The sequence below is a fragment of the Rhinatrema bivittatum genome, chromosome 4 (assembly GCF_901001135.1).
Source record: "Rhinatrema bivittatum chromosome 4, aRhiBiv1.1, whole genome shotgun sequence".
Lineage (NCBI taxonomy): Eukaryota > Metazoa > Chordata > Amphibia > Gymnophiona > Rhinatrematidae > Rhinatrema > Rhinatrema bivittatum.
Window position 1 is genome coordinate 292,474,649 of NC_042618.1, and position 17,717 is coordinate 292,492,365.

At 44.6% G+C, this 17,717-nt stretch overlaps 1 protein-coding gene across 1 annotated transcript in view; it reads left to right on the forward strand.

The window, feature by feature from the left end:
* The window catches only part of RYR3 (ryanodine receptor 3), a 1,291,138-nt gene that overhangs the window by 71,803 nt on the left and 1,201,618 nt on the right, over positions 1-17,717 (forward strand). The window contains 1 exon segment of the mRNA XM_029600192.1: positions 15,572-15,691. Within this exon segment, the coding sequence (XP_029456052.1) occupies positions 15,572-15,691 (120 nt within the window).

A 17,717-nucleotide genomic window follows, 5' to 3' on the forward strand; every position in this document is an offset into this window, starting at 1 on the left:
CTGGGGTCCAGTGGGGGGTCCCGGCGCGATCTCCTGCTCTCGGGCCACGGCTGCATTAATAGAAATGGCGCCGGTGGCCCTTTGCCCTTACCATATGACAGGGCAAAGGTAGCGCTGGCGCCATTTTGGTTCCTGTCACCCGACATCACGAGTGCAGGAGATCGCTCCCGGACCCCTGCTGGACCCCCAGGGACTTTTGGCCAGCTTGGGGGGGCCTCCTGACCCCCACAAGACTTGCCAAAAGTCCAGCGGGGGTCTGGGAGCGACCTCGGGCCATATTGCCAATATTCAAAATGGCGCCGGCGCTGCCTTTGCCCTCACTATGTCATACGTCTTGTGGGGGTCAGGAGATCGTGCCGGGACCCCCCCCACTGGACCCCAGGTAATTTAAAACATTTTGGGGGGGTTCGGGAGGGTGGGGGATTTGTTTTAAAGGGTCGGGGTGGGTTTTAGGGTTGTTTTGGTGTGCTGGTTTTCCCGCCGATTTACGATTTGATGATTTTTTAACAAAAAAACCATGACGATCAGATTTCCCTCCCCCCCAGCCAAAATTGATCGTTAAGACGATCGATCACACGATTCACATCCCTAGCAGACACCCCTTCATGAACTTTCTGGTACAATGGACATAGGTGTGCAGAATCCCCTAGGGCATCATGATTGGTTAGTCATGAGTCAGCTGGTAAACATCCTGCAGCCCTTCAAGGATGTCACGGAGGAGCTGAGTTCCAGAAGTGCCACCTTGGCTGACATCATCCCTATAGTTAATCTCCTGGATGAACGTTTGGAGGCCTTTAAACAGGAAGAGGGAATGACAGTTGAGGTGCTGCATTGTCTGGACGTTTTGCAGCAGCAGGTGGAAGAGAGATTAAGACCTTTAACAGAATATAACACATACATGCTCACCACAGTCTGTGATCCCCGTGTGAAAGGGAAACTCGCCCTACAGCACGATTGTCTCTTATTGGTGAAGGACCTGCTGTTAGCAAAAGTCCGTGAACAGGAGCGCCATAGGCAGAGACAGATTAGGCGTGAATCAGAGGTGGAAACAGCGGGCACTTCAGAGAGTTGTGCTGCTAGCCCAAGCAGGAGCAGCACTCTGTCAGCGACAGATAGTACCTCCTCCTCCACTTCAGAATGCCAAAGGCATGTTGCCTATAAAGATTCATCTGTTGTGCGACGGGCAAGAGAGAAAGCAGCTGGCATGAGTGACTCTTAGCCCACCCAAGCATAGGAGACACCAGCACAGCTGTCAGTGACACGGTATCTCTCAGAGCCAACAGAGAACATGCAGACAGATCCGCTGGCATATTGGGCACACAAGTCCACTGTCTGGGCACACCTTGCCAAAGTGGCTCAGCGATATCTGTCATGTCCACCAACCAGTGTGCCCAGTGAATGTGTCTTTTCAATGACAAGGGATATCATGAGCCCTCACCGCTCAAGGTTGGCACCAGAGTTGATGGAAATGCTAGTGTTTTTGAAAGTAAACCTGCCTTTGCTTGGGTTTCCAAATTTTCCCTTTGAATGGCAAGATGCAGAAAAGCAATTGAAAGTCTTGCAGCAGCTCCAACTGCCTCCTATGCTCCAGATAATATAAGCACTGCAGCACATGTACCTGACCTGAAACGCTGTGCCTGTCTGTCCACTGTCCTGGCCATATGTCCCTACAAGGGCCTGACCTCAAACACTGTGCCTGACAGTCCACTGTCCAGGCCGTACGTCCCTACAAGGGCCTGATCTCAAACGCTGTGCCGGATCATCCACTGTCCAGGCCGAACGTCCCTACAAGGGCCTGACCTCTAACGCTGTGCCTGTCCGTCCATTTGGAATGCTCAATATTTTTCATGACCTTGCCAACAGTAATGTTTCAAGTACTATTGAAAACTGGTGGTAGTTGCACTCTAGTTCATTCTCTGTGTTCCCATTGTTTACAGAGGCACTGTGTAAACCACAAAGTCAACATAGGTTGATATTGTAGATTTTGACTTGAGTAGTGGTTTTCTTATTTCTGAGAGCTCTTCATGTTCCTTTGTCATCAGCTGAAGTGCATAAGTATAGTTAATAGCTTCTGGGCATTCAAAAATAATCTCCAGCTCAGTTCTTGCTTCACAAATGGCAGTCTCTATTGCTCTAAAAGCATCCTCTGTTGAATTATCTTTCAGAAATGAAAAAGATGCCATTTTCTTCTGGAAGTGAACCAGTTCAGGAAGAAGTGACAGGTCAAACCACAACATACCTGCACATAGGAAATTCTCTATTGCTGTGTCTGTTTGTCTAGGCCTTATGTCCCTATGTAGGCTTGACCTCTGTCCTCGACTGCTGTGCCTGTCCGGCCAGGCCTTATGTCCCTACATGGGATTGACCTGTGTCCTCGAATGTTGTGCCTGTCTGTCCAGGCCTTATGTTCCTACAAGTGTTTTACCTCGAATGCTGTGCCTGTTCATCCAGACCTTAAGTCCCTAGGTGGGATTGACTCTGTCCTGTATTGCTGTGCCGGTCCGTCCAGGCCTTATGTCCCTACAAGGGTTTGACCTCGATTGCTGTGCCTGTTTGTCCAAGCCTTATGTCCGTAACTGGGCTTGACCTTTGTCCTCGACTGCTGTGCCTGTTCGTCCAGGCCTTATATCCCTACAAGGGTTTGACCTCTGTCCTCGATTGCTGTGCCTGTTCATCCAGGTCTTATGTCCCTAGGTGGGATTGACTCTGTCCTGTATTGCTGTGCCTGTCTGTCCAGGCCTTATGTCCCTACAAGGATTTGACCTCGATTGCTGTGCCTGTTCGTCCAGGTCTTATGTCCATACGTGGGCTTGACCTCTGTCCTCGACTGCTGTGCCTGTTCATCCAGGCCTTATGTCCCTACAAGGGTTTGACCTCTGTCCTCGATTGCTGTGCCTATTCGTCCAGGCCTTATGTCTCTAGGTGGGATTGACTCTGTCCTGTATTGCTGTGCCTGTCCGTTTAGGCCTTATGTCCCTACAAGGGTTTGACCTCGATTGCTGTGCTTGTTTGTCCAGGCCTTATGTCCCTATGGGGGCTTGACCTTTATCCTCGATTGCTGTGCCTGTTCATCCAGGCCTTATCTCCCTATGTGGGCTTGACCTCTGTCCTTGACTGCTGTGCCTGTCCGTCCAGGCCTTATGTCACTACATGGGATTGACCTGTGTCCTCGAATGCTGTGCCTGTCTGTCCAGGCCTTATGTTCCTACAAATATTTGACCTCGATTGCTGTGCCTGTTTGTCCAGGCCTTATGTCCATACATGGGCTTGACCTCTGTCCTTGACTGCTTTGCCTATCTGTCCAGGCCTTATGTCCCTACAAGGGTTTGACCTCTGTCCTCAATTACTGTGCCCGTTTGTCCAGGCCTTATGTCCAGTCCTAATGGCTGAGCCCTCATTGCAAAGGGAAACCTCAGTCTCTGGCAATTCAAACTAGTAATCCTTCACAGCATGTATACTTAAATAAAACAAACAGTTTTCTTTAGTTTCAGGGCAGAGAAGAGAACTTCCTCCATCTTGCTTATGAAGTCATGATCTGTTTTCAAATGTTTAACTTCTAACAATTTGTACCATTATACACTCTAGGGGCCAACCCATTCCAGGGAGCCCTTTCCTGCTCAAAGGAAAGGGAACTCTCCCCGGTGTTGCAGCCTATCTTTTAGCACCTGTTGATCTATGTTCAGAACGAGAAAAGATCTCTAAGGTACTTAGACTGTGGCAAACACAGTGAGACCCTGCTCCAGGTCACCTTGCTTTGAAGACTCGTGCTCTATGCTAGGGGCCAACCCATTCCAAGGAAGCCCTTTCCTTCTCAAAAGGGAACTCTCCCCGGTGTTGCAGCCTATCTCTTAGTACCTGTTGACCCATGTTGAACTGCTGTTCACATGGCACCCTGCTCCAGGTCACCACAATTTGAAGGCTCATGCTCCACTCTAGGGGCCAACCCATTCCGGGGAGCCCTTCCCGGCTCAAAGGAAAGGGAACTCTCCCCAGGTGTAGCCAGCCTGTATCTACCCTCTGACCCATGTTGAACCGCTGTTGACATGCACCCTCCTCTGTCTCGGCCTTGAAAACTCTCGTTTATATATCAGCTATATCCACCAGATTTTAAAAGACCAGCAAGAGCTCACTAGACGCGAATGGAAACACCCCACTCTAGGGGCGAACCCAATCTAGGGAGCCCTTTCCTGCTCAAAGGAAAGGGAACTCTCCCCAGGTGTAGCCAGCCTGTATCTACCCTCTGACCCATGTTGAACTGCTGTTTACATGGAAACCTACTCTGCCTCGGCCTTGAAAATTCTCGTTTGTATATCTGCTAACTCCAGCAGATTTTAAAAGATCAGCGAGAGCTCACTAGATGCCAATGGAAACACCCCACTCTAGGAGCGAACCCATTCTAGGGAGCCCTTTCCTGTAGAAAGGAAAGGGAACTCTCCCCGGGTGTAGCCAGCCTGTATCTACCCTCTGCCTCTGTGCCTTGCTGCCATATACCAGATGACTCACTCAACTCCTTGTGGTGTTCTGGCCACTATCATAGTTGCTCAGTGTGTTGGTGTTAGTCTTTCTGCTTGCTATGTTCCCCTTCATTGTGCTGTAGGATGTTGATGCCACTTGTCTTGCTGCTTTGCCTGTTGTGCTGCGAGGGTTCATGCATCTGTTATAGGTGCTCTTTTTTGAAGCTGTGCTGTGTTTTTGACACTCTTGCTACTGTGCTTTGTGCTTCTGTTAAAGCACACTTGCCACTTCTGGTACCCCTTTCCCCTTTTACAGTGCCTTAGGCTATTCATGCCACTTTGGTGCCACTTTGCTACAGTCTAAGTACCTTGGAGCTGTTTTGTTGTTCTGATGATTGCTCCCCAGACGTTTCATCAAAATTGATAAGAAAACCCCAATTCTGCAACCAAAAATAGGCTGCAAATACTTCCCCCATTGACTTTAATGGGAACTGGAAAACAAATACACGTATTAACGTATCGGGGGTGCCATTGGACGAATGCAACGAATTTGCCCGCCGACGAATACGAATGCCGAATTGGACGAATCCATGCCCTCTGTACATCCCTAGTGACAACTATTAGAAAATATTGTTGTTACTGTTCAACATTCCAAATTTTTAGAGGACTTGGGAAAGTAGGATGTAGCTCAAGCTGGTTTTAGATGGGGATGTAGCACTGAGACCATTATGGTGACCATGATGGAAGAGATATTATCTCAATTAGACAGAAATCACTTGGTGTTGGGTGTGTCACTTAATTTGTCTAGTGCATTTGATCTTGTGGTCTATGTATTATTGTTGTTTAAAGGGAATTGGGATTAAGGGGGATTGGTTCTAAAATGGATCACTTCTTTTTTAAAAGAGTGCTTGAGAGTCAATTTCCAGGGGTGGGGGGGTATGTTCCTCTTTTAGGGAAGTAAGGTATGGTGTCTCTCAGGAATCATCATTGTCCTTACTTCTTTTTTAATGTGTATTTGGATCCAGTGGGAAAGCTGATTCATACCTTTTGTTTCATTCCATTTATATATACAGATGATATTCAGGTAGTGGCCCCATTGGGATGGGATAGGAATCAGGTGATTGAAAGACAGAAAGATAGAAACATGACAGCAGAAAAAGACCATAAGGCCTATTTAGTCTGCCCATCCATCCAATTTATGTAGACCTTACAATTCAGATACCATTCAGATACCATTTTCATCTCCACTAGGAAGCAGTTTCATGCATCCATTACTCTCTCTGTAATGAAATATTTCCTAAGATTACTCCAGAGGCTACCCCCATTCACCCTCATGCCATTATCCCTTGTTCTAGAGCCTCCTTTCCATTCAAAGAGGCTATCTTCCTGTGCATGGAAATCTTAAGTCTCTAAAATATCTCCCCTGTCTCTCTTTTCCTCTAGGGTATATATGTTTAGATCTTTAAGTCTATCTGCATATGCTTTAGAACAAAGACCATTGATCATTTTACTAGCCACCCTCTGGATCAGCTCCAACCAGTTTATAACCTTTTGAAGATGTTGTCTCCAGAGTTGTACACAGTATTCCAAATGCGGCCCACCAGGGACCTAGACAGGGTCATATTACCTCCCTTTTTCTACTGACCATTCCCCTTCCTATGCAACTAAACATTTTTATGGCTTTTGCTGACAATTTATCCACCTGTTTGGCACTTTAAGAACATCAGATACAATCACACTCTCAGATCCTGATTTTCTTTTGTGCTTAGAAGAATTTCTTCACCAATACTGTACTTCTCCCATGGGATTTTGCATCCTAAATACATTACTGTGCATTTTTAGCACTAAATCTTAGCTGCCAGCTTCTAGCCCATTCCTCAAGCTTCGCTAGGTCCCTCCTCATGTTTTCCACACCTTTCTGGCTGTCTACCCTGTTACAGATTTTGGTATCATCAGCAAAAAGACAAATCTTTCCTGACAATCCTTTTGCTATGTTATACAAAAATGTTGAAAATAACTGGTCGAGGACTGTTCCCAGAAGCACACCACTAGTAATGTCCCTCTCCTCCGAGAAAACTCTGTCTACCACTACCCTTTGTTGCCTCCCACTCAATCAGTTTATAACCCAATCAGTCACTCTATGTTCCATATCAAAGGTCCTAAATGTATTTAAAATTCTTTTGTCCGGAACTGTGTCAAAGTACACTACCTCTAGTGTTCTCTCTTGATCCAACTCTCTGGTTACTCAATCAAAGAAATTGATCAGATTCATCTGACAAGATTTATCTCTAGTAAAACCATGCTGCCTTGGATCATGTATTTTCTGGATCATTGGATTCCAGAAAATTACACTGTTCTCTCTTTTAGCAGCAATTCTATTAATTTGCTCACTGCAGAGGTCAGACTAACTGTTTTGCAGTTCCCAGCCTTCTCCTTACTTCCACTTTTATGAATAGAAACAACATCTTCCCCCCTCAAGTCATCCAGAGCTACTCCCAACTCTAAAGCATTGAAAAGGTCAGCCAGTGTAGCTTCCAGAACTTCTCTAAGTTCCTTCAGTATCCTTGGATGTATCCTATCTGGCTCACCTTATCTACTTTAAAGTTTAGCAGCTCCTCATGAACACACTGTTCTGAAAATTGATTGAGGTTTACCTAAATGCTAATCTTATTTGGTTTGTTTTATGTGGTCTGCTCCAAATCCTTCTACATTGAACAGCAAACAGAAATAATTTTTAAGCAATTTTGCTTTTCTTCATTAGCCTTTAAATATTCCTCCCTTTTACCTTTGAATCCCATAATTCCACTTCTATCAATAACATCTAAAAAAAAATCTTGCCCCCCACATTTCTACATTGTTTGCTATTTTTTCTTCCATTTGAATTTGTGCATTCCTGACTACTTTCCCAGCTTCTCTTAGCTTTCCCAGATATTGTTGCTTGTCTTCCACTTTCTATGAGCCTTTGTAGTTTATTAATGCTAACCTTTTCTCCCTTATCATTTACACTACTTCTAGTGTAGAAAATCATAGCAACCTCTTTTTCCCCTTTCCTAACAGAAAGGTTAATTGCTCTAATAGTATCTACTTTTAGTTTCACCCACTGCTCATCTACTTCCCCTAGATTTTCCCAACCAGCTAACAACCAGCTAACAACTTGTTTCGCATTAACAGTTTGTAATGTTCTTGTTCCCAGTTATGTTATCCAAGTTGTCTCTCCCTGTTCTCTGTAAGACACTTGTTGTCATTGTTTAATATTTATATCTGTTGCAATGTAAACCGGAGTAATAAGTAACTGTTACCTGAACTTAGGTATAGAAAAAGTTATAAATAAATAAATAAATAAACTCATTTAAGAACTTCCCCATTTTAACAAAGTTTGTTTTCCTGAAGTCTATGACCTTTGCCTTTGAATGAGCCTTCACCTCTTGTGCTCTATTACTGAATCACACCATCCACTAAGGAAGTACAGAAGACAAAAATTTGTTTCAGTTCATTCATTGGGACCCAAATTCATTTCATTAGTTTCAAAATGAAAAAGAAATATTCATTTATTTGTTTCATTAATTAATTTGTTTCCATTAAAATCAATGGGAAAAGTATTGCAGCTTATTTTGGGCTCCAGAATTGTGCTTTTCTTACCAATTCTCCTGAAACTTGGAAAAAAAATCATAAGATGTGGAAAAGAACTCCAAGGTACCTAGACTGTGGCAAGGTGGCACCAAAAGTACATGAATAGTCTAAGGTTCCACAAAGAGGAAAAGAGGTACCAGCAATGGCAGGACTTATCCAAGGCACAGTAAGAGCTGCAAGAAAGCGGCAAGAAGGTGAATAACACTCCAAGACTCCAAAAGATGTCCCCAGCAAAAGTGAATTGAAACCTTGATGGCATCATGAGAGGCAAAGTGGCACCAAAAGTGGCATCAGGATGCTAAAGCACCATGAAGGGAAATAAAGCAGAAAAGATGTCAAGAAAAACCTCAAGGCACTGATAAGGAAACAAGCAGCAGAAGAGTGGCATCAAGACCTCAAAAGTAGATGAGAGATGCATTGCATAGCAGCCCCCCCAGACTGGCAAGAACACTTCAAGGTGAAAGGTCTATAGTACAGCAGGAAGGCATAGTGGCAGAAAGAATCCCAAGGTGTAAAAACTAAAATAACATAAATATAGTTAAGAAGATGGAAATAGGATCATCTGATGGACATAATACCTTTTCTACATTGGATAATGAAGAAACTCCAGGAATGGAAAATGAGGTGATGAATGAAAGGGATGATATCACTCAATGTACCCAGAAACCCTTAAACATTATCAAGTGTCATAAAAGCTTGCCTCTGATGAGTTTGGAGTTCAGGATGTCCTTTACCTCATACTCCATGTTTTCTTCAATGGTCGCATTGGTTGGCTTGAGGATGGATTGTGTTGGCCATGACAGAAACAAAGGCTTAAGTAATGACACATGGAAGATATTGTGGACTTCGAGTGATGGAGGTAGCTTTAGCTGGTAACAGACTGGATTCAGCTGGTGAATAATAGGGAATGGACCAATCAAAAGTAATGCAAATTTTATGGATGGTGTCCTCAAGTGAAGATGGCAGGTATTCAATCAATCACCTGGACCTGGGAAGCTGGGCAGCGACTCTTGTCAGCTTGTTGTTTATATCTTTCTTTGACCTGGGTGAGAAGCTGACATGTCCTTTGCCATAGTTCTTTTATATTGTGGCCCATGGCATCGGCTGTGGGGCAGAGTATCATCAGAGTGATTGGCAGAGGTATCTGCATATATAATCTTGAATGGAGATGAGCCTAAGGATTCCCTGGCATGATTGTTATGACAGAATTCTGCCCAGGGGAATAAGGAGATCCAGTCATCCTGCCTCTCATTTACATAGGCTTGTAAAAAGATCTTGAGTATTTGATTGGTTCACTCCATCTGCCTGTTGATCTCCAGATGGTAAGCTGATGAAAAATCTAGTGGGATCTTAAATTTCTGGGAAAGGTTCTTCCAGAATTTTGCAGTAAACTACACTCCCTGGTCAGAGAGTATGTTCTCTGGTAATCCATGGTGTTATTGATCACCCCGCCAGGAGGGCGGAGTTAACAATCTTAGAGTTTCTGCTAGAAGTTAGCAGTCTGTTAGGGTTTGCTCCTCCCAAGGGGAGGAGTTAGCAATCCTGTTGAGCTTTGCTCCCTCAGAGGAGAGGAGCTAGCAATCTATTAGCGACTCTGCTAGGGCTAGCAATCTGTTATAGGTTAGGACTGCTGAGTAGCAATCTGTTGTAGGAGCTGCTATGGAGTTGCTCCCCAGAGGGGAAAGGTCAGCAACCATCTAAGATCTGTTCTTCCAGAGAGGAGGAGTTAGTATCTGTTATGGATCTCCGCACAGAGTGGCAACCTGATATACGAGAGTTCCCCTGAAGGGAGGTGTTGGCCATCTGTATGGTTCTTGCTAAGAAGTAGCAATTGGTTATGATACAGTTCCTGAGGAAGGAGATGTTAGCAACAGTTGAGGGTAGACTGCAAGGTAGCAGTTTGTTGTACTCAGCTCTTGAAGTGTGAGAGATGAGCACTCTAATGTAGAATGGTGAATCCTTAGGCCGATGGCAGATGACAGTGCCCTCAGGAGGATATCATGAGAGGGACCACCAACTAGGCTGGAGTATGGAGACAGACACAGATAGTTCTTTATTAGACAGGGTAGAAGAACCACCAGAGGTGGCAGTAGTGAGCTGATGTGCTCGGCAGGGCTGAAGTCCCTCAGATCCTGTAACTGCTATCTCCAGGTTTGCTGAGCTGTAGAGAGAGACTCATAGATAGTGAGTAGACAGGGTATGCTGGATACATAACCAGAAGTAGATGATACACTCACATGGATTAATAAGAAGGCTCAGTAGCTGGAGAGAGTTAGTCCCCCGAGGAGTAAGTACCTGGTTCTAGGGACAGCTCTGAGAGAGCGATGGTAACTCACAGTATCTATCTCTGAAATGGTTTCTAGGCAATGGAGAATAGTTAGTATATTCAGGAACAGGAGCCTCTAGGTGAGTACTGGTTCCTATATGCAAACTGAAGTAAGAACTCACAATATCTGTATATGAAATAACTTCTGAAATAGAAGAGAGCCTTCGGAGGGCTTTAGGAACATTGGCCCTCGAGGAGAGAGTACCGGTTCCTATCTGCAATCTGTAATAACTAACGATCTCCATACCTGCGATAGCGTCTTAGACATTAGAAAATCTTCAGAGTTCTAGGAACATGGGCCCTCGAGGAGCGAGTACCGATTCCTATATGCAACTGGAATAGAAACTCACAATGTTCACGTCTGCGATCGCTTCCAGGCAATAGGGAGTCTTCTGAGTGTTCAGGGATGTAGGCCCTCGAGGAGCGAGTACCGGATCCCGTCTTAGCAATCTGAAAACAAGAGGAGAGAGCGAGGCCCCCGAGGAGCGGGTACCCCTGGTAAGTTCGAGGAGGCAGAGCAGTGGAGAATGAAGCGGGTCGAGATGATTCCTGCAATCAATCCCTTGCTAACTTGATTCATATGCGTAAGCAAAGACCTTTTATGTTGAAAGCGGATGACGTCACTACGGGGGGACGTCCCCGAGGTTCGCGCCCTTGCTGCCCTACGTCATCAGGAACATGGCGGATCTGCAGCGTCAGGCCAGCCCAGGGACTCCGGGAAGAAATGGTGAGGAGAAGCCGTGGCAGCAACTGTCCATCAGACCCGAAGAGAGTCGCCTCAGAGGTAGAAAGGGTGGATCGAGGGCAAGAGCAGGCACGAACGCAAGGAAGTCCAGCGAGAGGTATAAAGTGGACTATCTTTGAGAATTGGTCCACTACAACCCAGATGATAATGCAATCATTGGAAATGGGAAGATCCATAGCAAAGTCCATGGCCAGATGGGACCATGGCCTTTTGGGGACTGGCAACAGTGGTAAAAGTCCCCATGGATGAGTGTGAGAGGGTTTATTAACCACACAATTAGGGCAGGATTCCACCTAGTGATGAACATCCTGTTTTACTTGCAGCTACCAACAGTGGTGCTGGAACAGTTCCAGTGTCTTGATCAAACCAGGATGGCCTTCTAGGCAGGAATCATGTACCCATTGGAGTACTTTTTCTTGAAGATGTTTAGGTACCGAAATAGCTACAGCCCAGTCTTCCCCGGGATTACCAGAACAGCTATGGCTTCCAGGATTTTTGCAGGGACTATGATGTGATGAGGTGGTTCCAGTGTATCCTTTACTGAAAAGGACCTAAAGAAAGCATCCAAATGCTGATTCTTTTCTGTGGGGCAGTACTTGAGGTTGAAATCAAAGTGGTTAAAAAACAAGGACCAATATACTTGCTGTGGATTGTATTGATGGGCCTGTTGGAGGTATTGAAGGTCTTGTGGTCTGTGTATATGGTAACAGGACAGGCGGCCTCCTTCAATAAGTGGTGCCACTCTTCTAAGGCAAACTTAACAGCAAGGAGTTCTCTGTCCCTTATAATGTAATTTCTCTCCATCGGTATAAACTTCTTAGAATAGAAGTAGCAAACCATGGTGGTTGTGCTGGCCAAGAACAGCCCCAACCCTGGTAGCAGAGGTGTCTACCTCTTTGAAGAATGGTTTCAAAGGGTCGGGGGTGTTGGAATCAGGAAGCCTTGAGGAATGCTGCCTTGAGCTGAGCAAATGCTTGGACAACCTCTTTTGGTCAGTTTCTGCTATTGGCAGTGAGAGAAGTGAGTGGTGCTGTCAAGTTGGAGTACCTTTATATAAATTGCTGATAATAATTTGAGAAGCCTAGGAACCTCTGCAGAGCCTTGAGATCCACTGGCTGGGGCCATTCCTGGATAGCTTTCAGCTTTTCAGGGTCCATCCAAAGATCAAGATAGGAAATAACGTAGTCCAGAAATGGTAGCTCCACTTACTCAAATGTGCAGTTTTCAAGTTTGGCATAGAGGTGATGCTAATGGGGTCTCTAGAGTACACTGTCTGAGTTGTGCCAGAGAATGAGAATAGATGAGAATGTCATCTAAGTACACAAATATGTGAGAGTAAAAAAGGTCTCAGAAAAATTTAATTAGCCATATTCTGAAAGACAGCTGAGATTACTAAATATTCATAATGCCCATTCCAAGTGCTGAATGCTGTTTTCTATTTATCCCCTTCACAAATGCGGTTGAGGTTATAGGCACCTCTGAGATCTAATTTAGGAAAGATCTTGGCTCTTGGCATGCAGTCAAACAACTCTGAGATTAACGGTAGGGGGTACTTGTTCTTGCGGTGGATGGCATTAAGACCCCAATAGTTGATGCAAGGTCTCAGAGAGCTGTCCTTCTTCCTGATGAACCCTGCCCCTACTGGAGAAGAGGATGGTTGGATAAACCCCCCAAAAAGGTTTTCTTTAATGTATACTGTCATAGCCTCAGTTTCCGGAATGGACAGGAGGTAAACTCTGCCTCTAGGGGGCATCTTCTCTGGCAGCAGGTCAATGGAACAGTCATAGGATACATTGTCTCTGCATGCTTTTTACTGAAGACATCTGCAAAATCAGCATACTGTGGTAGAAGTCTGAGGCAGTCAGGTGCTGAAATCCGGGTTACTGGTAGTGGTGGGAAGACCAGGAGATGGCAGTGTTGCTGATAGTAAGAGCCTCAACGATTGATCTCTAGCATCTGCTGGTTTATGGTGAGGTTGTGTTGAATCAACCAAGGTAAAGTAAAGATGATCGCATTCACTGCTTTTAAAAACACATCTTTTCAGAGAAGCATTTAGAATTACTGATTAAGAGGCCAGGTATCGCTTATTTTCCGTTTTGTATTATAATTATGTCTTATTTTTTCTCACTCTTTTCTGTTTTTATTAAATTACATTTAAAGTAAATTTAAATTTTATAAAGTTATAGTATGATTAGTTATATTGATACAAACACTATTGTAGTTTTTTTTCAAACTTTATTATTATTTTAATGTTTTATTTTATTTTAATTTGTTTAAGTTTTATTTCTGAGGAACAATTGTAAACCGTTTTGTTCAAATTTTATTTGCTAAGATGGCATAGAAAAGTTTTTAAATAAATAAATAAATAAATAAATAAATAAATAAAGATAAATTTAGTAGGACAAAGAGAGTAACTTGCACCCTGTGTCGTACTCCAATTTGAAGGGTCAGTGGAGCGGTGATTGTGGTCAAGTGACCTGAGAGGGCCTTTCTGCAGACTAATGATATTTTGACATGCTTTTCAAGGGTGAGCCCTGGGACACTGTATCACCATGCCTCCTTGATGAAGTTACCCCCGGCACCGGAGTCTAAGAAAGCCTCCATATGGATCTTGGCCACATTGAAGATAAGGTTAACTGGTTGTTTCAAACTGGCTGTGGAGAGGATAGTGAATGCCCTATTTGCCTCTCCAACCAATTCTAGGCTTGGGAGTTTCCCGTCTTCTTGGTGGTGAAGTGCTCCTGTTTGATGGTCCTGGCCAGGGTCAGAAGGATTTCAGTTCAGCCAATATACAACCTGTCTGGTGGGAGATCTCTCTGAGTACATTTGTTGGACTTTTACCCTTTTGAGTAAAGGGGCCTTGCTGGAACCTGTTCAGCTCCTGGATTCAGAGCTTGGGGAACCCTGGATTTGGGCCTGGCAGATTAGGGAAGTCCTCCCCCCCCCATTGCCTCGGTGAGGAATGGGGTGAAAGTGACCTGCTGTGAGCCACCCTGGAGTTATCTTCAGTTTTGTAAGTCTAATTTCAAGATCCAGGTTTAAGTTCTGACTGGCCTTCCTTCCTGCTGGGAGCATAGAGAATCCTGCTCAAAGGGAACCCTCCTATCAGGGATTCAAAAAGAAAAAACAAGGACTGCACAAGAATAAAGAAGGTTCGAATCATCTAACAGTGAGTAAAGGGAAAGCCTACTATTCAAGAGGAAAACCATCCGGTGATGCTCCAAGACCCAGGGGAAAGAGACATTTTTAACTCTATGTGCAGCAGCTTAGTATTTTGGCCATCTGGAAGGGGTGTTCTGCCCATTCATAGGACACCTTGCTCACCTTGGGACTCTATTTTTTCCAAGCCCTGGAGGGTAGAAGTTCTCCTGCCTCTGGCATCAGACATTCCTGCAGAGACTGAGGAAAAATCCTGTAAAGAACATATTTCTGATGCTGTGAACCCATATTGTGCCATTTTTCAATTATTTACAACAATAAAGATTTATTTAGACACTAACACAGTGGCTCCCTTGACATTTTGGCACACAGTGCACAGCACACAGAGTATCAGAATTTCCCTAACTCTGGGGATTCCAGAGGGAAAGTTAGACACCCCAAACTGGGAACCGAGAGGACTCTTTTCATCCCCCCATACGAAAGAGCCTGGAAAGGAAGGAAGGAAGATTGGAGAGTTAACCTGGGTTCCTGTCCTAAAGAACTTATAAATTCTTTTATGGCCCCCATTGGAGTGCAGTCCATACCTGGGGATGGGGTTACAATAGATTCCTCTTGATGTCTATTGGCTGTATCTTTTATCCTTTTAAAATGTGATACTATTTTATCTCCATTAATGTCATTTGGAGTTGAATTTTATCTTGTGTATGTTGCTTAGGTTCCCTGCCTTGAACAAAAGCATGGAGGGTAAAACATATTTTAAATAAATAAGCAAATATATTTACCCAGGTAAATTGTCAATCTGAATATTGCCGGCCATTAATTTGGCTGAAAGTATACACAGTGTTCCACAATGTGAATACTTTTAGCTACATTTGGGGGAAGTATTCCTGGGGATTTATTTTGGGCAAGATTAGAAACTAATACACTATTTCCTATACAAATTCACCTGCAAAGAAAGAAAATGCAAAAGTCCATAAATACTTTGTATCCAGGGCAAATATCTAAGGGAAAGTACACATGCACTTTACCTTTGATATCTGGTAGAGCATTCAAGGGTAAAAAATTCCTATGCCTTTTGCACCAAAGCAGTTAGAAAATTGCCCCCATGAAAGGGCTTATGTTTGTAAATGATAGGGTTATTTTCCTCAAAAATAATGATTGTGGTTATCTTTCATTACATCTTACAAATATATGTTTGCTTAGGATGGTGCCCGAGTTGTGCCTTTTGTGTAATTTCTCTCCTCTTCCCTCCCACAGGATGATGAAGTAGTACTACAATGTGTTGCCACGATCCAGAAGGAACAAAACAAGTTCTGCCTGGCAGCGGAGGGGCTTGGTAATCGTCTCTGCTTCCTGGAACCAACCTCAGAAGCTAAGGTATGATTTACCCTATACTGTAGGGATGTATTTCTCCAGATTTTCTCTGAAGAGTACGGAATTTAGATACAGTGTCCAGAAGCCAGACTGAGGGCTAAAATGTCTGGAAATTTTATGGATTTTAACCCTCCAGTCAAGCACCAGCAACCCGGATCCTCTGACCTTGAGGGGCTGCACCGCCACTGGGAAGTTTTAGGGCCATACTGATGCCTGTTAACAAACTAATTTGCCTGTATGCATCCATTATAGGATATGGGGAATTGATTTGCTCTGCCCCTACCTGGCTGCCAGAGCACCTCCATGTGTTTTTGCTAATGAAAGTCCTTTGACGGTCCTTCCCTGCTGGTGGTCACATTTTTTGTATACTCTATAAGTGTCATAGACATGGGTGGACTTCAGCCTACTGAATCAATGCTACCCAGTGGCCTGTGAGGACAGACCCTACCATGGATATCATCCCACAGTGGCCTGATAACAGAAAGCTATGCTGCAAGGCCACAATGGAGCTCATCTCATAGGGGTCAAAGAAGAGAACGTCTTGTTGCAAGGAGGCCCAGAAGAGAGGGGGAAATCCTGATAGAGTATGTGTGTGTATGTGTGAGAGAGAGAGCATGGGAGTGAGAAGCCTGTGTGTGTGCATGTGAGTGTATGTGTGTGTGTGTGTGAGGGGCATGGCAGGCAGACAAATCAGTAGCAGCAAGACCCCTAATGTGGCATAAGGAGCATGGTAGGTGGTCAGAGTTATAGCAGTAAGTCACCTAAGGTGATACATCTGGGGTATAGCAGGTAGGCATGTGGCAGCAAGACCCCTAAAATGGTATAAGGGGCATGGCAGATAGGCAGAGCAGTACTAGCAAGACCCCTAAGATGGCATAAGGGGCATGGCAGGTAGGCAGAGTGGTGGCAGTAAAACACCTAAGGTGGTATTTTTGGGGCATGGCAGGTAGACATGTGGTAGCAAGACCCCATGTTGGTTTATAAGGGGCATGGCAGGTAGGTAGGCAGAGCGATAGCAGCAAAATCCCTTAGTTGGTACATTTGGGGCATGGCAAGTAGGTATGTGGCAGCAGGACCCCTGGAGGGAACTTTGTAATTGGGGGCTAACATATGCAGCAGATGCTTAAAACCCACATTCTCCTCTACCTGCTGTGGCTGAAGCTACCTGCCTCTTGCCTAGGAATAATGGAATGGAACACCACACCATTTCCGCCATGGTGGGTTACCACTTTGAATGCATGGCAGGGAAATGCTGGCCTGCCATCTGACTTCAGGAAGGGGCCATAGTATCAGCTTGGGGAAAAGTCTTCCTCTTTTCAACCCCTTTCCTCTGGCTTTTACCTGGAGAAGCACAAATGTCCCCAAGGTAGTATTGCCACCTTCCCTTGCTGCCAATGCTTGTGGGTACTATTTCTCCAGATAATTTGTGAGGAAAATGCAAGTCCTCTCTCATTTTGAAGTAATGAAATTTATCCGGTGAGGTTAGTGCCCTGTCTACTGAGGGTTTGGATATTACAAAAAGAAATTGTATTTATTGGTACCATAATTGTACTCCCACTCAAAGTACCACTCTACTATATGTGGAGAACTGTCTGTCATGCACACACATACACACAGAGCAGTGCTATGCTGTGCACTAGTGCTGACAGAGTCCACACATAAAAATAGACTGGCAGCCTGGTATAGACTATGCTTCAGTCTCTGCCCACTACTCAAGTATCTCAAAGGTGCCCAGGCAGAGACAATAATATCATTAGCACTGCTGCAATTCTTTCCACCCACACCCTCCCCCAGCAAGTGCCACTGTCTCTCTTTCTCTGATGACTGGCATAGTGAAGGAGGCAAGGGCAGCACAGAGTAGATTAGAGGCAGCCAAAAAGCTTTTTTAAAAATCTCTGAGAGAGCTTAAGCATTTATTCTTTTCTGACGAAAGCTAGAGAGGAAATACAGTGCTTCTCACACATGCTCAGATATTATGGTGGGAGTGGGTCAGCATCTCTAGATCCAGATAGCAACAATAAGCTGATTT